This window comes from Arxiozyma heterogenica, assembly GCF_036370985.1.
Source record: "Arxiozyma heterogenica strain weizmannii chromosome Unknown scaffold_17, whole genome shotgun sequence".
In the NCBI taxonomy this organism is placed as follows: domain Eukaryota; kingdom Fungi; phylum Ascomycota; class Saccharomycetes; order Saccharomycetales; family Saccharomycetaceae; genus Arxiozyma; species Arxiozyma heterogenica.
This window is the reverse complement of record NW_027042670.1, coordinates 1,034,895-1,057,376: the sequence shown is the minus strand read 5'-3', so window position 1 is coordinate 1,057,376 and position 22,482 is coordinate 1,034,895. Positions and strand designations below refer to the sequence as shown.

The 22,482-nt window shown below is 27.5% G+C and overlaps 9 protein-coding genes and 1 non-coding gene across 10 annotated transcripts; 5 read left to right on the top strand and 5 right to left on the bottom strand.

Annotated features, from left to right (window-relative positions):
• Positions 1-63: 63 nt before the first annotated feature.
• Positions 64-1,449, bottom strand: MMM1 (ERMES complex subunit MMM1; the record flags this gene model as incomplete). The annotated part of the gene is made up of 1 exon (XM_064858400.1): positions 64-1,449. The coding sequence occupies one exon, from the start codon at positions 1,447-1,449 to the stop codon at positions 64-66; it is 1,386 nt and encodes a 461-aa protein (XP_064715107.1).
• Positions 1,450-2,029: 580 nt separating this feature from the next.
• LMO1 (Lmo1p) lies at positions 2,030-4,126 on the top strand (the record flags this gene model as incomplete). The annotated part of the gene is made up of 1 exon (XM_064858399.1): positions 2,030-4,126. The coding sequence occupies one exon, from the start codon at positions 2,030-2,032 to the stop codon at positions 4,124-4,126; it is 2,097 nt and encodes a 698-aa protein (XP_064715106.1).
• Positions 4,127-5,948: 1,822 nt separating this feature from the next.
• On the top strand, positions 5,949-7,865 carry ORC3 (origin recognition complex subunit 3; the record flags this gene model as incomplete). The annotated part of the gene is made up of 1 exon (XM_064858398.1): positions 5,949-7,865. The coding sequence occupies one exon, from the start codon at positions 5,949-5,951 to the stop codon at positions 7,863-7,865; it is 1,917 nt and encodes a 638-aa protein (XP_064715105.1).
• A 152-nt stretch (positions 7,866-8,017) lies between these two features.
• PWA37_001781 (uncharacterized protein) lies at positions 8,018-9,508 on the bottom strand (the record flags this gene model as incomplete). Its single annotated transcript, XM_064858397.1, has 1 exon — positions 8,018-9,508. One exon carries the CDS (start codon positions 9,506-9,508, stop codon positions 8,018-8,020), a length of 1,491 nt encoding a protein of 496 aa, XP_064715104.1.
• A 557-nt stretch (positions 9,509-10,065) lies between these two features.
• PWA37_001780 (uncharacterized protein) lies at positions 10,066-10,362 on the bottom strand (the record flags this gene model as incomplete). Its single annotated transcript, XM_064858396.1, has 1 exon — positions 10,066-10,362. One exon carries the CDS (start codon positions 10,360-10,362, stop codon positions 10,066-10,068), a length of 297 nt encoding a protein of 98 aa, XP_064715103.1.
• Positions 10,363-11,340: 978 nt separating this feature from the next.
• On the bottom strand, positions 11,341-12,768 carry OST1 (dolichyl-diphosphooligosaccharide--protein glycotransferase subunit OST1; the record flags this gene model as incomplete). Its single annotated transcript, XM_064858395.1, has 1 exon — positions 11,341-12,768. One exon carries the CDS (start codon positions 12,766-12,768, stop codon positions 11,341-11,343), a length of 1,428 nt encoding a protein of 475 aa, XP_064715102.1.
• A 583-nt stretch (positions 12,769-13,351) lies between these two features.
• SFI1 (Sfi1p) lies at positions 13,352-16,348 on the top strand (the record flags this gene model as incomplete). The annotated part of the gene is made up of 1 exon (XM_064858394.1): positions 13,352-16,348. The coding sequence occupies one exon, from the start codon at positions 13,352-13,354 to the stop codon at positions 16,346-16,348; it is 2,997 nt and encodes a 998-aa protein (XP_064715101.1).
• A 616-nt stretch (positions 16,349-16,964) lies between these two features.
• Positions 16,965-17,615, top strand: PRE3 (proteasome core particle subunit beta 1; the record flags this gene model as incomplete). The annotated part of the gene is made up of 1 exon (XM_064858393.1): positions 16,965-17,615. The coding sequence occupies one exon, from the start codon at positions 16,965-16,967 to the stop codon at positions 17,613-17,615; it is 651 nt and encodes a 216-aa protein (XP_064715100.1).
• Positions 17,616-19,345: 1,730 nt separating this feature from the next.
• On the top strand, positions 19,346-19,430 carry PWA37_001776. The gene has a single exon. It is a non-coding gene; the product is annotated as a tRNA-Ser (tRNA).
• A 2,367-nt stretch (positions 19,431-21,797) lies between these two features.
• CGR1 (Cgr1p) lies at positions 21,798-22,193 on the bottom strand (the record flags this gene model as incomplete). Its single annotated transcript, XM_064858392.1, has 1 exon — positions 21,798-22,193. One exon carries the CDS (start codon positions 22,191-22,193, stop codon positions 21,798-21,800), a length of 396 nt encoding a protein of 131 aa, XP_064715099.1.
• Positions 22,194-22,482: the final 289 nt, after the last annotated feature.

Here is a 22,482-nt window from a genome sequence, read left to right as displayed (position 1 = left end):
ACAATAGACATAATTATAACTCATAAACCATTTTTATAACTTAGAAAAAAAGAAAGCGTCCTATTATGAATTGTTGTCATTTTTTTCTTCTCTTACATTCTTACTCCTGGGCCATATGCTGGGCAGCTTAATGAATTGAAATCTGGGCTCAACACATCTTTCAACAAACCATTTTTTTATCTGATATTCGATCAAACTTGCCACCTTCGGTGTATTTTCTAATTTTGATCTAGTACCAATTAAAGATGTCGTTTCAAATTCTAATACATACTCAGGAGAAAAAGAAAAAATCAAAAAATATCCATTATTATTTTCGTCTTCAACCTCTGCTTTCATTTGATTTGTATTTTTCTCTTCTAATGGATGTATAAACTCATCAGCTCTTGTTAAGGAAACTGTTAGTGATCCGTGAAATCTAACCACAGCCACTGTTAAACTGATTGGTAACGCTGCAAATGCTTTTTTGGGAAAATTCAATAATAGTTTTGTTTCAATCCCCAATGCAAGTCTATCTTTTAAATCAATATCTATTTTTGCTTCTAATTGTTGTTTTTCATTTTCAATTCTGCAATTTGAAAATATAGGAAAATTATTACCAATATCAAGCTCAGTTACTTTTATTGTATCCAAATAATCTGGGAATGTGATAAAGTTGTTTGTAAAGAACTTATTTAAAGACATCAAAATATTGTTTTTACTGACAGCTTCTTCCCTAAATTGTTCTATAATTTGTGCAATCAGGACATTAAACCAGTCCAGGGATTCTGATTTATGTAAATTAACATCATAAGAAGTTTTAGTTAAAATATTATTAATTTGAACCGACCTTTCCGATGTTTCATTTTCCTGGATATTACCGCTTTTATCAGTGATAGTCTTCACTTCTTCACCCCCTCTTTTCAATATGGTGGAAAAAGAAATCAAAGAATTTGTTAAAGTTGAAGTTAAATTGCTATTTCGTTGTGCGTCGTTTAAACCATGCCTTCTAAATGAAACAGAATTCTTTGGAATAGATGGATTATTATCTTTCTCCTTAACATCTGCGAATATGAAAAATTTAATAAAAAATATCAATAAAATGACAATACTTAACTGTCCAACGACCAATCCTTGTATAAATGACCATGCAGACGTTGTAATTTGTTTAGCACTATTTTGAATTTCTGATATTGATTTATTTAATATCTTAGACTCTTGCAAAATTTGATTCTCTTTAAAGATAGTCTCCGTGATTCCTGATAAATCTTGGAGTTTCTTAAAAAGATTATTTAGAGATGTTTCATTTAAATATTCTAAGGGAAAAGAAATATTTCTATCTATTGAAAATAGTTGTTTTAGAAGTAAACTCTCTATAAGGCTTTCGTCAAAGTCTACTGTCATATTATTATATTTCATTCTACTAAGATCTGGAAATTTACTTAAAAGGGAACCAGCATGTAGATCTACCATCTCTTTCTTTTTGGCACCATATAACTAGTAAAACAATTGAAATATTATTTTGATAATTCTAATTTAGCTTCAACACTCGTAACTGCTGTGTAACTATTATTAATAGATTTCATCCAATACGCATGGTTTCAACACATTACTTTATTATGTTGTTTCCTTCCCTATCTTGATATTTTGTATAAACTGATTTCTATTTTCAAAATTTAGTCCTTCCGAACAGAAGAAAAAGGATTAAAGAAAACATTCTCTGCACATAAGTAAGAATATATGCCTAAATACATCTTTCATACAATAATATCCAAATTATATACTTGAGGCATATGTATTTTAGGGGGCGTTAATTCGAATAGTTTCAAATTTTATTGGAATCAGATTGCAATAGTTTATCAATCCTTTATAATTATAGGTTACTAAAAGGTATTTGTTAATTGCCATTATTAGCACAAGTTTTAAAGACCGATCTAGAGGTTCAATGTTGAGCGAACCAGAATTTTACTTATCGTAAAAAATATTCAAAACTATTGTTTACACTACTTTTTTTCAAAGTTGTTCATCTAAACTCGCACTTACACTATGCAGTATGACAGAAAATGCTAGTACTAATATTTCACCATTATTATTGAACGAAGTATCCGAATTAACAATTCTTAATGATATACTGAAAAAACTAGAGGATGATGAAAGTATAAAATTGTCCATATTACACTCTGAATTATATTTTGATAATTTGTTGATTTTGAAAGAAAAAATTGATATACAAGCTTTAACACCAATACTGAATAAATTTATTATACATTGTAATACGGAGACTTTACTTGGAGATGTTATATCTAATGTATCATTTCTGAAATTATTAAATTTATTTTTATCAGTAAGCTCCTGGAAACAGCATATTACTGTGATTGGACTCATTTTAAAAGATTTTCTTAATAACCCTAATAAATATGTTAATCAGATTATAATATTTTTTGAACACACATTAAAAAACAATTATATCCCACCAAATATGATTAAATTTCTTCAGGATACCATATCATTTGAAGATCAAACAATTATTATTGCTTTGCATTATGTAAATTTAATTCTTAAAACACATTTACTTTTAACAGTTTCTCATCAGAAATTAATGGGCACATTAATACCAATTCTATTATCAAAAATTAACAATGAAAATCTATCTAAAGTTTTCATTTTTTTAGTACTTCGCTCTAAATCATTTGATATTAGAAATATTATTTTAAATGAAATAACATCTTCAATGTTACAACTGTATGAGTTTCTAAAAGCTGAAAGTTTACAAAACTATCCGCTATTAAGAGAGAAATTGGAGAATTCAATCAGAAATTTCTTTCCCATATATAATATTTTAAATAATAATGATTTTTCATTATTTGCTATAAGTTATGGTTCTCTAAACCTGCTACTTGCGGTAGACCTTCTCGCCTTTTTAAACAGTCCGCAAACATCATTTAGAGAACTTTTGTATGATTATTTGATATTTTATAATGGTAATAAGTTTCCCCTATTTAATATACTTTCCAAAATCTCTGAAAACGTCCACGAATTTTGCTATAAAAACAAAAACGAATTAAAAGGATTGCTATACCCCTCACTTTTTATTTTTCAGAAAAATTGCATTATCTATGAATTGTTGGTATTTCAACTACAATTATGGATGTCATTTGCCAACTCCAACATTACAAATAGTGATTTACAATCATTAATAGATTTAATACCTGTTGCATTAAAATTAATCTTTAAAGAAGTGTCTTCGATTAAATTAGATCAATCGTATGAGACTCATTTTAGTGCATTAAGAATGATCATAAAATCGTTAAGTTATGAAAAATTAAGATCATGGCAAATTGAAGCATTAAAAGGTAGATTTGACACAAAATGGTCTATTCAATTTAAAAGTTTCGATAAAATTTTAAAGTTGCAGGTATATGATTTTATCAAAAAACAACGGTTGTCAAAATTACAAAGAGGTACATGGGTCTCGGTTCAAAATCCATTAGATTTAGCACTAAAGCCGCTTTCTGTTTACTTCATTATTTTATCTTATAATCAAAATACACTATTAGCTAGAGAATTTTCTGAAAAGACAACAAAAATACCAGAAGTATTTGATAATAAGATTATTGCGAATGATATTAGTGGTACAAATTTTCCAACTATAAGTATATCGCTTCGAAGCATAGGAATATATGAATGTGAAGAATTTAACACAAAGACAAAATCTATTAGAGATCACACATATTTAATCAATAGAATCGACAACCAATATCTATGTGAAATTTCATTATTAACCAAAAGAAGAAAAGTTTTATTAAACTTTTTCATAGAAAATAAAGAAGATAAATTCATATGGTTTGATGGTTTACAACTACTATCTCCATTCCTTTTAAAAGAAAACTTATCCGAGGAAACAAAAGAACAAATAAATACCCTTACGAAAATAATAAAGCAATTGCAATTAATGAACTTATATTACGGTGATACTCCTTCTGGAACTGAACAAAACTTTATTAGCTACAATGATAAAGTTACAAAAATACTAGGCAATAATAACGATTACAACAACAGTGATAATGATATTGATGAGGATGCAGATGAAAATGATATTTATAACTTAGAAACTCTAAAAGAAATTTCCCAAAGCTCTTTTTACGATTAACACGTACATTATACAAATATTATTACATGAATATTTTTATCTTACTTCATTTTATATTATTGTTGTTCATGCATATGAATAAAGTTTACCTTAACAATAAGGGGGAGGGTGAAATAATGCAAATAAATGAATAAATTAGGAAATTGCTAAAATAGGCATATATATATGGACATGTATACACCTTTTAAGTACTGTCTCTTCCACTGTTTTTGCTAAAATCAAATATCTTAGAATAAATAGATAAACCAGTCAAATTTTAACAATTACAAATTAATAACAAAATGCGAAGAATGTATTATTTGCTTCTCTGTAAATATAAACAAAACATATTGATAAATTGGTTCCCTTTATAGATGAAATATACCTGATATAAAAAATATAAAGCTAATGATTTTTCTCATATCCTTTTTCTTCTCCTATATAATTTTTATATGTTATTTTCTCTGTATTATACATGCAGAAGAAGATCGAAGATCTTCAATTTAACTTTGTATACTATATCTGTATAATTATAATATTGAGAATATTCACTATTTTTCTAATGACTACAGGTGCCAATTCTTAATAGTTTCACTTTTTGCATTTAAAGAAATTAAACACTTGCTGAAGTCAATTGTTGATTTTATATTCGTTGTTTTATTCATTATAAAAATATTGATACGAAAAAAAAAATAAAATGAAATAAAACATTTATTAAATTATTTTCTTTTTGAAACCTTTAAATCCACCAGTAGTTTGAAAATTTGTGACATTTTTTATAAATACAATTAATTAACACCTGTATACAGTGAATTCTATTCAGTTTCTGTTAATGTTGTAGACACGTTAACTGTAAAGATTAATAAAAAATATCAACTGATAATTTTAAAACTTTCACAAAGTACTATTAAATATAGAATAAAAGCCGCAGCTAATTTCACTAATCTTAAATCCAAGAGGGAAAGTAAAGGAATTTTTACCAACATATATATTTAGAATTTTGGTAAAATGTTAGTTCAATCCTTAGATATAAATACTCTAAAAATCGTTTCCAAGGTTTTTACACAAGCATATATTCATGTTATTTTGAAAAAAAAAAATATTATTATTATACATATTTTTATTAAATTCTTCTCCAGTAGACCTTATTCATGAAAATAAGCCTAATATATACGTATCGTCTCTTTCTTTTTTTCACAAAAAAGCCATGAAAAAAAGGAATAGAAGACATCTCCTTTCCTCTATAAATTTAATCTTTCGTCAAAATCATAAGTATGCTTTATTACAAGTCTTGTTTGAAATTATATCTTTTTGTCTAGTGTCTCTTTTGTCTATTTGAAAAAGAAGTTTTTCTATGTTTTGTGTAAGTCTAAACGTTGCTTAACTCATAACAAAAAATAATAATATATATTTTTCGCCAATGGTAAAATATTAGTACCATTAAAACGAGAAGACCATCGTCCAACATATAACTCTAATATTAGATAAATCAACTTATTTTTGGATAATTTTTATTACTGAACACTATGCAGAATAAGTATTCTATTATCTGTGCAAATCACCGTCAAAAATGACCTTTTTCAAACTATAAAAAAATAGAGTTTAATACTAAGGCCAAAATTTTTTTTTATGTTTTATTTTTTTCGTTTTGATCCAAATTGTAAACATTGAAAAATTGGATGAATTAAATAAATTGTTATTGAATATTTAGAGAAAACTTGGTTATTACAATCAAACAAAAGGTTATTGGATTTAGAAAATGAGAAAACAAGAGGAGTAATATGAAATACTTACTATAATTTACAGTTATAATAATAATAATAATAATAAGTAGACATAAAATATGATAAATGTTAGTAGTTTTGCCGATGCTCAAAAAAGTCATAATATTATATATCCAAAATTTAGCGGATCAATAAATTTTAGTGAGGAGTGTATTCCATTTGTCAAATTATTGGATGGAAAAGAATCTTCTGAAGTTTTAGAGAAAAGATGGCAATTATATCACCAACTACACTCTACCTTTCATTCACAAGTTGATAATATTTTAGCTAATATTGAAACAGATTTGAAAAATGACATCTCCAGAATTTTATTAAATAATAATAATAACACAAGTATTCACAAAAAACCATGTTTTAATACCCTGTTTCTAATAGGATCCGACAGCACTACTGATCTGGATTATCCTAACATTGTCACTGGTACAGAAGTAAATACTGTTATTGATTTAACTCCCAAAGAATCACCTAACGTAAGAATGATGTTGCGGAGATCTATGTTCAAATTATTTTCCCATACAGAAGAAATTCTTCATAAACATAACATTAATGACAATAGAGATGAATTGGGTTATGAAAATAATGATGATAACGATCATTCCAAAGATAACGATACAAATAATATAGATGATCGGCCCTCTACAGCAACCTCCTATGATTTAACTTTAGTGGAAAACTTCAAAATATTATTTAAAAGAGATCTAAATATAGTATTCAACTTCAAAGATGTAGATTCATTTAACTTTAATATATTGAACGATTTTATAATCTTATTAAAGAGTGCCTTAAAATATGAACATGTCAGAATTAGTTTGGTTTTCCATATAAACACAAATCTTTCTAACATTGAACAAAATTTGAACCAATCTATTTTAAGAATATTGAAAAGAAAATACCATAAATTAGACGTTTCTAGCAATAAGGGTTTTAAATACGGTAACCGTATCTTTCAAAGTTTTTTAGATACTGTTGATGGTAAACTGAACTTATCTGAAAAGTTTGTAAAATTTGTATTAGATAAGATGGCAAACAATACTAACCATAATTTAAAATTACTTACTAGAATATTAGATTTTTCTTTAATGGCATATTTTTATCAAAATCCATTTTCTGTTTTCATTGATCCTGTCAATATTTCTTTTTTACAAGAGGATTATTTAAATTTACTTACACATTGTCCCACTTTTATGTTTTTCATTGATGAATTAGCCAAAGAAGAAGGTACCACGGACGACATTATTGGATTATTGACAAATAATAATGGTACATTAGAAGATTTTTTCATTGAATTTTTAGTTAGGGACAATCCCATAAACAGACATGCAAAACTCGTTGCAAATATATTAGAGGAGACATTGAATGTTATGGATTTTAATTTTATTGAACTATATTATAACCTACTTAAGGGTAACCTTGATAAATATTTAGAACGCTGGCCTGAATGTCAACCATATAAGGAAAAATTATCCTTTGAACCTATTGATACTATGTTTCAAGAATTGTTTACTTTAGATAATAACACTGGATTATTAACACAATCATTATTTCCATCTTATAAGGCAAATATAGAAGACGATTTATTGAGTTGGGAAAGGGTATTACCAATAGTCTCTATTCTTCAAGAAACAACAGCTGAAGAAATTGAAAGCTTAAAAATATTAAATAATTCCATGGCCCCTATAGTTTCTCAAATGTTCAAATTGTACAGAGAAGCTAACTCAATGATTAATCTTTATGACTTTTATGTTGCTTTAAGAGAATCATTACCTGAGGAATGTATTATGAATTTTTTGATTGAGCAATCTCAATATGATAAAAATTTGAAAAAATTTTTAACATCAAGTGATAAAGCTTTTGAAAAGACTGTGCTGATATTTTTCATGCAAGGACTATCTGATTTGAATCATCTTGGTTTGTTCAGACAAACTACTAATAAAAAGACTGAGGTTGTTGAAAAATGTGTTTGGAGGGGTATTTAGATATATTCTTTTTTTATTTCCCTAAGGGCCCTTTAATTATTATTCTTATTATACAAAAATAAAAAAGAAATTTTTAGTTATCATTTTCATAACATATAAACAACACTATTAGACAGCACACATATATAAAGATACATTTATAATGAGAAATATTAAACAAATCCTGTCAAAATAATAGGATCCATTCCCTTTTGTTTATTGTTTTCAGTTCTGTCTTCTGACGTAGACGAAATGTTACTGCTATTATTTGTCTCTTTTTTGTAAATGTTCATGACCAAACACAATATGATCATAAAAAAAATATTGATATTTCCCATAAACATGAAAAATATCCAGCTTAGTTTCTGATCAGAAATTAAACGTATCATACAGATAAGATACATTGCAATCACAAAATATTGGATCTGTGTATAAATAAAAGGTATTTGAGAATTTCTCGAATCATACGCAATCTTTATACAAAGAATATTCGGTAAAGTGCATACAGCTAAAGAATAACAAACACATTCCACAAACAAAAGACAAAAAAAGCTCATGATTAGATCTTCTCTTACAATTCGACTCTGGAAGGCAAACTTTAACAATATTGAATCTACGATATTGATTACAGAAAATAATAGGATAAATGCTAGAAAGATTTTATATTGCAATTCGATAGTTATTTCTAAATTTTCAAAGAGTTTATATGATAGTATGAAACCAATCAATGTTAACATAAGAAGAACCGCACCAGTAGAACTATCATGCTCATCTATAATAATTGTAAAATATATGGTATAACAATATAGGATAAACATTCCACAAGATACTTTCATTAAAATAGAAAATAGCAAAATTATTTTTTTCATTTTAATTGAGTCCTTATCTTCTACAATAGAGTTGTTTAAATAAAAATCTACTAAATCAACTTTATTTTTTGAGGGATATATATCTAGTTTATCATATAACTGGGCAAACTTTTTTTGATTTTCTTCTGCTTTATCATAATTACCTTTTAAAATTAACCAAAAAGGAGATTCTGGAATAAAAATTGAAAAGCAGTATGTTATTAGAGCTAACAACAAATATATCATAATAAGAAGGTCAGTATTTCTAGTTTTATGATTATGATTACATATATAACATCCTCCTAAAAAATGCATCAATATCCCTAATGTTTGAAATATTTCTAAAATTGTTATAAATTTATTAAAAATATCAAAGGGAAAAACTTCTGCTATGTACATCGGAACTACCAATTGTATTGCAAATATCAAAAAACCTTTAAGGGTCCTGGTCACCATACTAAGGACAAAATTAAATGGATTAATCAACTGAACTATGGTAATTAGTATCCAAAATAGTATTGCAAATTGAAATAAATCAACTCTTGATATGTTTTTATTTAAGTTATAGAAAATTATTCCACTAATGTTACTCCCCAAAAATAAAGATGCATTTAGTAATCCAAATATCCATATATTAGGGCTTCCTAATTTTGTTTGAATCTCAGAATCAATAGCAAAAACTGAAATAAAGACTATTTCTGTACCAATGATAAAATAAATAGAAGCAAATATTAAAATGATATATACAAATTTATATGTTGGTTGAACTCTTTGTACTGGTAAGAACGTTAATGGAAACAATAATCTTTTCAACATTTAATATATATTAAACTTGACTTTTTCTGGACCATATTCTAAGAAAGTTACTATGCTATCAATTAAAGTGACGCAAAAAAAAATAACTATTTTTATATTATAAGTACATACATATATATATATATATTTAGCATGACACAAAAAAAAAACAGAGAAAAAACAAAAAAATATAATAAAATATATGTCTAGGCCATTTATTGTGGTGGTTGTGAGAAAGCCTTAGCCTGTTGTTTATCTGAAAAGAAAGATATAACATATTGTGATTTTGTAATTTCTTTATACCATCTAGTTATGTTTGGATATTGCTTACTCCAATTTTGATCAAAAGCAAAGGTAAACCCAAGGTAAAAGCAACTTACTGAACTTAAATCTGCAAGTGTAATATGGTCACTAACCAAAAAATTATGATTTTTTAAACGATCTTCATAAATTTGAAGGACTGCTTCAAAATCCTTTCTTGCTTTTTCATGGGCCATAGCTTCATATGGAATTAAACCAATTAATGGACCGATATAATCAACTTCACGATTCAAAAAATTACTAACAGACAAAGATTTTCATCTTAAAATTTCTGATTCTTCCAATGTGGTATAACCTAGTAACTTTTTAACTTCATTTGTCTCTTTAGCAAATGTTTTAATGATATAGTTACAGATTGCAATTATTTCAGTCAAATAAATACCTTGCTCATTGTCAATCAATGCTGGGCATTTCTTTAAAGGAAACTCTTTTGAAAACTTTTCTTGCTCTGTTGCCATATCAACAGTAGTAACATTTGCATTGAAATAGTTGACAAGACAAAGTGGGACAATTGGTCTAATGTAATTTGGTGAATAATATAAAATGGTTGACATTTTTTTCTTTTTGATATTTAGAATTTTGAAAGTTTTATCCTTGAATAATAACAGAAAATATAACTTATGCTTGTTTTTGTTATTTTAGTTTGGCATGTTTTATATTGATTAAAATTTAAAATTACATATTCGACAATAAAAGATTTGTTTCACAAATTATAAGAATTTTTTACCCTGTATTTATACTTTATCTTTTATTAATCAATATTTTGTAAGATTTGTTTATTTGTACTATTGATTTGTGAAAATAAATTACACTGGTATACTCAGATACTATGTTAACTAAAAAAGGATGACAATAAATAAATCATGTTACTTATTACAGCCTATCAATTACAAAGGAACTTTCCAATGAGGTATTATTATCTTTTTGGGACAGATCTAAAGATGTGCTGAAACAATACAAACTCTGGCATATGGTTGCCCAAAAAGGAAGTTTGCTACCTGCAAAAAAACAACAAAGAAGTAAAAATGATAGATCACATAATAAACTATAAGGGATACTAAAGAGGTATTTGTAGGAGAGCTTTATTTTTGTTTTCAATAGAATATGGTAACATTTAAGCAAAATTCTATTACGATTTCCTTCATTTCCATTAACAGTATATCTAAATATTATTTTTTGTTGAATTTTGGAAAGTTGTTTAACATGTATCATTTTTTTGATTTGATTATTCAAATAGAAACAACTTAAAATCTCTTTTCTTTTCTTTTATTGTTGATACTATGTAATAAATAAATGCTTCAAACATTATTAATTGTAGCTTATTTACATCAAGTGAAAATATTTGACAAAGAATTGTCATAACATTTCACATCCCTACCAACTTTATTTTAGAGATATCTGATCAAACAAAAAAAGTGTACAAACATTTGATATACAAAAATATTCTCTAAATTTTTTTTACCTATGTATTAACATATATATGCATACTTATTCTTTTATTATTAACACCGTTTTGTTTTTTATGTTTCCATTCAGTTATTAATGGATAGATTCAAAGAACGAATTACAAAAAATCCCATCAATGCACTGAAAAAGTAAGCTGCAATAGATAAAGGTTTCTTATATAGAGCAGCTTTAGAATACCTATATTTAACAAGTAGATCAGCTTTGCCAATATCAGTAAATAAATTCTTGAACTCAAAAGTCAATTTAACATGACCTTCTTTCATATCAAAATAGGAGTGTTCATGAGCTGTTGATATAGATTTATAAGATACTGGAGAACCTGCATCTAATAATTCAGCACCTTCTGGAAGGTAAATTGTGACGTTAACATTGTCATAGACTGTATCTTGTGGACCATTTAAGATTGGGACAGTCAGTAAGAAAGTTTCATCATCATTTTCATATCTCTGTAGAAATTGGTTTAATGGGTTAGTCCAACCAATAGTAAAATTGTAAAACCAGCCACCAAAAATAGGGAATCTTGGTTTAATGTAGAAAGTATCCCCAACAACGTCAGTGGTAGATACCATACCAACTTTATCTGTACAGAAATGTTCTGTGGCTTGCTCTGGTAAACTCATTTCTAAAATATGAATCCATGGAATCATACCAAATTGGGCCAATTGACTACGCTTCATGAATTCTAATCTAGAGAATCCATCTGTTAATCCGACACCTTTGTTTGTCAATTCATAATATTCTTCAAATTGAATAGTAGATGCCCAGTGAGCCACCCAGATATCTCTTTGTAAATTGATAACTTCTTTCAAAGCAGGCACATGCTTGTAAATTAGATCTACATTGGATACTGTGTATGGTTTAATATCGTACCAAGGACCAAACTCTAAGGTATTTGTGTCGTCATTGAAAGTACCTTGTAAAAATTGATCTTCCGGTTTGTTATCCTCCTTCACATCACTCTTGGTTTTGACTAACAAACGACCTTCCAAAGTGGAATATGGAGATAGTGGTAATCTATTAGTACTAAAATATAATTGTTGGACTTCACCAATTTTGATCTTTGAAGGATATGGGATACCAGCGATATTATAGAATATTCTGGCAACAATGTCAATTTCCTTGCCTGGTTGAAGAGGAGTTGGCAATTCAACAACACCATAACTCAAAACAGTACCGTCTTCTAAAGTATTTAAGGTGTCAGATACATAACAATTTAATAAAGCATCAGTATTCTTAGATAATGATGCGGTTATTGTTGAGAGCTGATCCCTTAATTGTTTAGGAATAGGGATAAAGTATTGTTTCAATGGTTTATCAGCAATATTTTTGATAGTTAATTGAAAACTCTCAACGGTAAAAGTATGCTGTAGATCCAATTCTCTAGTTAATTTTATATTTTCCCAACCACTTGGTAGTATTCCTTGAGCAAAAGTTCCAATCAATTGGACCAATAAAAGAACAAAAACAGTTAAGGATTGCTTGGTTAACAACATTGTTACTAAGTATTGCTGACAAAATAATGTAAAAACTTTCAATTATACAGGTGAAATTGTAATAATTTAAAATCTTTTTATCTATTGGCCGTTTCTAATACTTAATGTTATCTATATACTATTTTATTACAATTGTCACCAAATACCCTCTATATTTATAATGTTAACTTCACTCTTTTTGTATGATTAGCGGTGATCAGTTGTAAAAAAACAACAATATTCCAAAGTAAGGTTCACCACTAAACAAAGTTAACTTGTTATAAACAAAAGCAGAGTTCTACTTCTCTTCCTTTTAAAGTGTTTTTTGAAATTTTCAAAAATTTTCTGTAATAGGGAGGGTAAATGCTAGCGCACATTGAGGTGAATCAAAAGAGAAAACAGTGTGAACAACTTAAAAGAAGAGACATAGATAGAGGTAGAAACAAATTTCTTAGTTCATCAGCTATAGAAATTTCCTTTCAGGAAAATGTAACTGCTGTTGAATAGATATGCGGAAAAGAGGCGACACTATTTACTTCCAATATAGCCAGTTGTCAGCTACCAATTTTCTTTTGTAGAACTCTTTTTTTCATTTTATAGTTTCATGGCAGCCGCTAATCCCTTTATGAGTAAATTAACTAAGATTAGCATCGGTGAACACGACAGAAGACATAATTGTACAGAAAAGAAAGATGATGATTACACAAGTGTACAGACTGAAGACACATCCACTTTAGAATTACTTAATAAAAAATCGGTTTTCTTTCCTACTGAACGATTAATTGGTGAGTCCATTCCCAATTTATTGGGGGAAATAGAAGGTAGTTCTGACCCAGGATATCAAGGATTTATCAAAAACACGGAGGAAGATACAATCTCAGATGAACTAGCACACTTTAATAATATCAAACTATCAGAAAATGATCAGTTGCTAAACAGCTATAATAATGTGGTGACACCTCAAAATCAATTTAAAAAAGACCTCGTAAATGGTAATCTTCCCTTTGTACCATTAACCAAAGATATCTCAGATGAGGAATTATTAGAAATATTACCTAGACTATATAATAGAATTCAAGTATTTTTACTAAGAAATCAATTATCCTTAAACTTTTTGAAGAGATTCAAATCCTATATTGGTTATTTAATTGAATTGGGGTTTAATCCATTAACTGACGAATATTTACTTCAAGTTCAAGACTGTCTTTCAAAGGGTTTTTCATTGACTTATGAAATGGAATCCATTATTAAAAAATTCTTGTTTAAACCAGATAATTTGATTTTAAAATTGGTTAATTATCAATTTGATAAAAGCTCAAATTTATTACAAATACACTTTTCATTATGGAAGATTAAGTTTGTAACCCAAAATAGTCTTACACTGTATGAAACATTTATCAAAGCTAAATTTCTCCATAAATGGACTAGCTCTTTTAATAAATATGGTATGGAATATAAAGAACAATCCAATAATGTTAATAAAACAAGATTAAAAGAATTTGGTTTTGACAAATTATTAATTGCATATGATACCTTACAACAGATGACTTTAGTAGCAGATAGTAAATTTAAGCAAACTATCTTCATGCGATTTAAAAAGATATATTCTTTATTAATGGAAGATGAAAAAATATTTACGCAAAGAAGAGATGACCTTTTAAGGAAACATTACCTAAAAATATGGATTTTTCAATTTAGGCTTAATGAATTTATCATGAGAAGGATATATTTGAAGAAAAAATTTTTATCAAAAATAAGGACAAAGTATGAAGATAGAGAAGCAATGATAAAAGAAGCTGCAACAGCTAGATATCTTCTTCTTACTAAAAAGACTATATTAACTTGGAAGAATCAACTGAAAAGAAAAAATAAAAAGCATGAAAAGTTGATCTTATCATATAGAAAATCTCTCAAAAGGAGATATTTTAATAGATTTTTGTCTTCTTATAAACTATCACAATCAATATCTATTGCAAGAGATCATTTAGATAAAACATTGACAAGCCATATTCTTTGTGAAATGTGGTATAAGAGACTGCAGGAGAGGTTACATTTCTATTCGTTCACAACAATACAAAATGAAGCGATGAAGAAGAAGTATATTCATTTAATTACTAAACAATTTTATCTACAGATAAAAGCTTATCAATTTAGAGAAGAATCCCTTTTGAAATATATCTGGAAGTTATGGAAAAAAAGATATTATCTTCAGAAGAAACTGACACAGTTTAAAGGAATTAATTCTAGACAAAAATATTTAGAATATTGGAACAAACAAACTAAATTGATTTTTCGATATCAAAATAGTGTTATATCAAAAATTTATTCAAAATATTTTACAATATGGAGGATTCATAATGAAAAAATATCATATTTGAATAAGAAAGAACTTGGTATTTACAAGAATAACCTAGGACGCAAATTCATACAAAAAATAACATCCAGGACTACTATTATTAGCAGTTTAAATAAAAAATGTGCTGTATTAATTAAAAGTAAAGTATTCAGTAAAATTAAAAGAAAATATAGTAAACTAAGAGAATTAAAATTAATGGGGAAATTGGAATGGCCCCAGGTATATTCGTCAATAATAATGAATACCTATTTACAAAAATGGATTAGCATTTATAATTTACTGAAGGAGAAAAGATTAAGGAATAATCTAAGCTTATATACTGATCATAAAAGATCCATGCTGTTAAATAAATATTTTCAAATGTATTATAGGAGATCTATTATATTATGCCGAAACCTGATAATCATTGCAGATGACATGAATAACCGTCGGTTATTAAAACATTTTTCTAATCTAATGCTGTCAAAATTCAATAACTACCAATCCGAATATCTTCGTGCCGATATACTAAAAGAAAACACAATTATATATGACATCTTCGCTTTATGGAAATATCGCTTGGATGAATTAAATAATCTTTTACAGCAGGCAATTAATGAGAAGAACTTGTATTTATTGTCTACATATTTACGGTTGTGGAGTATGAATCATTTTAAAATAGCTCGAAATGAAAGAACTGTACATTTGTTCAGACAAAGGTGGGAAAGAGCCACAGTAAGAGGTTTAATAACGTTATGGAAAATGAAGACAGAGAATCGTCGAGATCAAATAGGAAACCAATTTACAAGTCTGGGTTACTCTGGCATTGATGATGAAGGACATTTCTCTGACAATAGTAACATATCTCCACGTCATATTGTAGAAATGAGGACTCCTAAAAAACAAGTAAGCAATACCACTATTCCTGGATCGTTACAGATGAGAAGGTACAAAATGCAAGAGATGATTTCCCATTATAATAAAGCTAGAATTATTCCAAGTCCATTAAAAGAATCTTCTACGTTGCCTAACACTGTGAAAAAAAGATTACAATCGAAGATCATGTCGCGACAAACAGAAATTCCTAATGATCCCAGTAATCATACTAAAAGTCCTGGAAAATTACGTTTTAGTGATTTAACATTTTTGCGGCCACCTCCACAATCCCATCGATTGAAACACAGAAGCCAATCCGTATTAAATGGATCTCCAGAGAGAAGAATTCCAATTCCACAACTTTCCAAGCCTGGATTTTCCCCAAGATGACTGCATTAAGAATATCCATATAAGTATTAACAATGCATGTGAGTATATATATATATATGTGTGTGTGTGTATTATAAAAAGAAAAAGCGACAATTTTTGCAAGAATATAATCCATATCAGAGTACTTTCGATTTTAAGTCATATGTTGATCTCAAAAGGATATTAGAGTATACCTATAATTTGGGGGGATTGCTCTTTTTAATTTCTGTCTTATTTATATAATTAATTTTTTTCCTTTTGGAAAAGGTGCGGGTAATAAGTGGTGGCAAAATCAGAAAAAACAAATATTTTAATGGAATTTAAAAGACATTGCAGAGAAAGGGTTTGCTAATCTTTACCTGTGAAAAGAAGGACAGTTCTGTATTATTTATATGAGTACAATTGTCCAGTTGAGTTATTACATACGGTTGTATTATCTTGATCAACACCAAAATCAGTTGATTTTTTTAACTATCTGTCGTGCAAATAATAACATAAAAAAATAAAGGTGAAAAAAGATAATAATAAAGATAGCAGTAAATTCAATTGATTCATATTATTGCTGTTTTACTGACTCCTGATCTATTTTGTAAAAAAGCATTATATTCTTTATTGAAATTAAGTTGCATAAAACGAAATGAATGGTATTCAAGTAGATATTAACCGTTTGAAAAAAGGGGAAGTGAGTTTGGGTACATCCATCATGGCGGTTACCTTTAATGGTGGTGTGATATTAGGTGCTGACTCAAGAACCACCACCGGTGCATATATTGCAAATCGTGTTACAGATAAATTAACAAGAGTTCATGACAAGATTTGGTGTTGTCGGTCTGGGTCTGCTGCTGATACACAAGCCGTGGCAGACATTGTTCAATATCATTTAGATTTATATACAGCGCAATATGGTACACCGTCTATTGAAACAGCCGCATCTATATTTAAGACTATATGTTATGACAACAAAGATTATTTGACAGCAGGTATCATTGTAGCAGGTTTCGATGATAAAAAGGAGAAAGGTGAGGTTTACAGCATTCCATTAGGTGGTTCTGTTCATAAGCAAGATTATGCTATTGCAGGGTCTGGTTCGGCCTTCATATATGGTTATTGTGATAAAAATTATAAACAAAATATGAGCAAAGAGGAAACAGTCAATTTTGTGAAACATTCCCTATCTCAAGCTATTAAATGGGATGGGTCTTCTGGTGGTGTCATCAGAATGGTCATTTTAACTAAAGAAGGTGTGGAAAGACTAATTTTTTATCCTGATGAGTACGAAAATTTATAATAATATAATAGATAAAATACATAGTATTAAATATGATACATTGTTAAAAATTGTGTTACATGAATATTTTTAGTAGTTTTTCTTTCTTTCTTTCTTTTCTTTTTTTTTTTTCTTGTGTAAATTCAATATGAAAATATATCTGGCGTATATAATCTGGAATCAATAGACATTATCACCGATTCTTCTTAACAATGTTTTTGGATTGTCATACCAAAAATATTTATTGTTTTGTAAACAGTTTATTTATCTAAAGCATTTCTATTTAATATCATATAGTTAAACTCTTTTAAACTGAGAATTTTAATGTTTTTTAATTCAGAAAAATTAATATTGGATAAGTGCACACATATAAGGAAAACAACTACTGTTTAAGAAAAAATAATGACTTCTCTTTCAAATAGGGTAAATATGAAACATTGATTATTTAGCCACTTTTGTCTTTTATTTTTGAAACTATAGATTCCTATTTATTTATGGAAAAGTTATTAAAGCTCCTTGATGTATTAAAACTTTAATGGTCATATTTATGATATTTATTTTATATGAAAATAAAAGGCCTCTAAGACTCTGACTTCTATAAGTGAATTAATTTTATCTCTATGCTAGTAAATATTTTTTTTTCTAATTAATTTTTTCAGTATATATGGAAATAAATTCGCACAAACTAATATCAGTATTCTAGTAGTTTAATTGTACATTATCATTAGAATATTCTGTCAGTATTAGTTGTTTAAGACAAAAAAATAAAAAAAAAAGTACTATTAACATTTATTTAGTGGAATAACTCTGCTAAAAAAGGAAAATTTATTACTCCATAAGAATCATTTTTAACTTAGTTTTTCTGTATGTTATGCAGTGTGTGGCTGTGCTCTAGCAGGCAGGAAAGATTTTACTTTTCACTGAATGGGTTTTTCAAAGATTTGAAGAAGTAAAAATTTATAAAAGGGTTGAAATAAAAACTCTAATTTTACTTTCTACAGAAGAAAACAGGTGTACACATATGTTTAATATAAAATAGAACAAGCTTCTACAATTTAACTATGTATATTATTATTACAGATATTTAATGTATATTATCTTCCTAGCTAAGTCTAAAGAAAACTGTTGTAATACGTAGTGATCAGGTTCTTTTGTATGTTTCGGGGAAACACCAATAGTATCAACAGATATTCAAATAGTCGAGACAGTAATCAACTATAGTCGATAATATAATTACTAAAACAGTCATATATATTGAGCAGCTTTTATTGAGCTAATATATTTATTCGAAGTTACTTGGCTTGTTACTTGCTTGTTATTCTATTTTTGTTCATCTATAATATATAAATTATTTACAAGAAACGGTTATGGAAGATGATCTTTTATCTCCAGAAAACGTTGTTCTTTTATATGTTTTCTGGAGCTCGATCGATTATTCAGATTAGTACATTAATGACTTGACTGATTCACCCTAAAATTTATTACATTAATTTAGGTGCACTAGTGGATTAGAACTGCACCCCAATTCTCTAATCATGGTAATTAGTAATACACGTGGGACTTATTAAAACAATAGATAAATTCTAGATTTGCTAAAGTCTTATGTAATCTAATCTTTTTATTATGCAGCATCTAATATTGTAGCACGTGTATGGCTTCTCAAAACAATAAATAATTCTAGATTCATTCAGGATCTTATGTAATCTTGATGGTAATATCTATCCTATTCTGTAACAAAGGGCATGAGTCAGTGGCAACTTGGCCGAGTGGTTAAGGCGTAAGATTAGAAATCTTTTGGGCTTTGCCCGCGCAGGTTCGAATCCTGCAGTTGTCGTCTTTTTTGGACTTTTTGAAGTTTTTGTAATATATTGTCAACCCTCATTTTTCTAAACAAACCCTAAACAGTAATATCAGAGATATTATATTTTTACTTTATATATGACATATGAAATTCGGATATCACTATAAACAATTTTGTGAACTCTTTTTGACAACGACGTTCTTGTTTACATAACTATGTTTATCTGTATATATGTGTGTATTAATTTATTCCTTGTTTAGAGTATAGTTTATATATCATATATAGATAACAAATCAAGCTATATCTATCTATTTTAGCGTCTAGAAGAGTATATTTCTCGTAATCGAGTTTTCATCTATTATAATACCGGTATAAAAATTGAAATGTTAATATTTTCTATCATTATATCATTACAGACGAATTTTAGACATTTTAATAATTAATGCTGTTCTTGTTTTTTAGTAACTATAAACCTTATACATATCAATATTTCTATTTATCTGAAATACTTTCCATATACACTATATTTTGTAATGCATAAATAGGGAACAACAATCAGAAATTATTTATCATATTTTACATTCTAGTAGAGTATTTTTTTGTAGCAGGACTACATCTATCAAGGAAATAATATTTCCGAATTACTAAAAAAAATTTAAGCAATACAATAGGACCTACTACAAGAGATATGCTCTTCTAGAACATAATGAGTCGTTCTTGATCTTCCTCGTATATACAAAATCTATAAGTCATAATCTACATAAAAAAAACTTGCATAGATAGATGCAAAGTTTGCAAACAAGAAAAACATAAACACTGCCAATTTACTTAAAAGATTATAATGCCGTCTTTGATGACACAAAGAATAGTGTTTGTTATATTCAAAAGGAGTTTATTTGTGATATGTGAATTTATGAGGTGTAGTAATATTCTAAGAAGCTATTGTTAGAAGGACAGACTTAAAAATGTGAATGGTATATGATTTATATGTTTTGTTTATTATCTTCTTACTTTCATGAATATATGGATCCATCTCAAATTATTTAACTCACAGCTACATGGTATAAAAAAATTAAATAAGTTACGAAATAATGGTATTATACCTGAATTTTATTAAAATAATTATCCTTTTTTTTGCTTTTTTATACGTTTTGTTGAAATATAATTATTAGAGCTATGTTTGATAATCTAAATTCATCGTACTAAGTGATTAAAAGTTATGAAAATTTATAGTAAAGAAGATTCAAAGATAAAATGAGTATACTGTATAATATTGTATCTTGTATATTACTTATATAGAAAGAAAAGGACTAAGCAATAAAATAACAATTTATAGTACCACTAACTTCCTACTATAAATAATAATAGAACTTATAATACCACCAATATCCTATTGTAAGTTACATTATCTTATTACATTAGTTTAAAATGAACTCGACTAGAATTTTTGATTCTGAAGCCTTGCGTCAACACGTTTATAACAATTATAATCATTGCCTTCTTGTATAGAGTATAAATGAACAAAATGACTTACAAGGTGTTTATGAAATTTAATAGTAAGTTTTCATATTCACTATACATACATAATACACATTGATTATTAAAAGAAAATAGTTAATAATAGTAAAGGTAACAACGTATGACCACTACAACCCAAGATTACATTATATATATGCATATATCTCTAAATTATGTGTTTTTTATTGTTTATCTATTTATATATATTACTCCGTTTCCGTATTATAAAATACTTTTTTTTTATATTTGAGTATTTGATTTCAGACTCCTTATGTACTCAGGTAACGTTATAACTCAAGAAATATCCATAAGAATGTCTATTCAGGAATTTATCATCTTATTAAAATTTATTTTTATATATCTAACATGACGAAATGAAAACAACTGACCTCCACTCTCAAGCATGTCAACTATATTAATTTGTTTTTGTTTCAATTCTAATATGATATGTTGAAATATAATTATTAGAGTTATGTTTGATAATCTAAATTCATCGTACTAAGTGATTAAAAGTTATGAAAATTTATAGTAAAGAAGATTCAAAGATAAAATGAGTATACTGTATAATATTGTATTTTGTATATTACTTATATAGAAAGGAAAGGACCAAGGAATAACTAATAATACCACCAATATCCTATTGTAAGTTACCTTATCTTATTATATTAGTCTTAAATGAACTTTACTAGAATGTTTGATTCCGAAGCCTTGCGTCAACATGATATGACATAACATGAACAGATATTTTCAATTTTATAAATATAAATTAATATTAATAACATGATTTTATAATATACAAAATTATTGAGTAAATATAATAATAATGATTACAGAAAAATGAAATAACTAGAGTAACTTGTACGGTTAAATATACAAAGTATCATTCAACGTTCTTTTAAAGCTTTGTTTCTCTTTTCTCTTCTTCTTAATCTTTCCACTTTCTTAGCATGCATCCTAGCAGCCATTTTTTCATATCTTTCTCTTTCTGCCTTCTTCTCTCTTCTCTCACGTAATAAATTTATACGATTTTGACGAAGTGTTTCTTTCTCATTCTTTAATTCTTTCAATCTTTCTTTAAATTGTAAATCCTCCAGTCTTTTTTGCTTCTTCAATTCCCATGATGTCAAAGTTTTATTTTTTACCACTCTACCCTTTGGTCTAAATGGCTCTTTTTCTGCCTTCCATGGTCTTCCACTAACGTTTGGACCCTTGATTTTAGTTTCTTTTACCTGGTTGTTATTGGAATTTTCTGCATTCTTATTCATAGTTTCTTCACTCATGTTTTTCCACTTATTTGATTAAGAGGCAAATATTGACAATAAGTCTAGTAATTTTAATATTCTTAGCAATTTTCTAATCGGAGACAAGAATCAAGGAAAGTGATCTTAATGTTTTCAATTCCTAAGAATGTTTTTTTGAGCTCATCTCATTTTAGCTCATCTCTTTTTTAACTTTACAATTTTTCTTTTTTTCCTTTTTTATTTTAGAGAAATTCTCTTTTTGAAAACGGAATTAGGTTGTTTCCGAAAATGCTTGTCAGATTTTATGCTTCCACAAGATTGTTTTGTT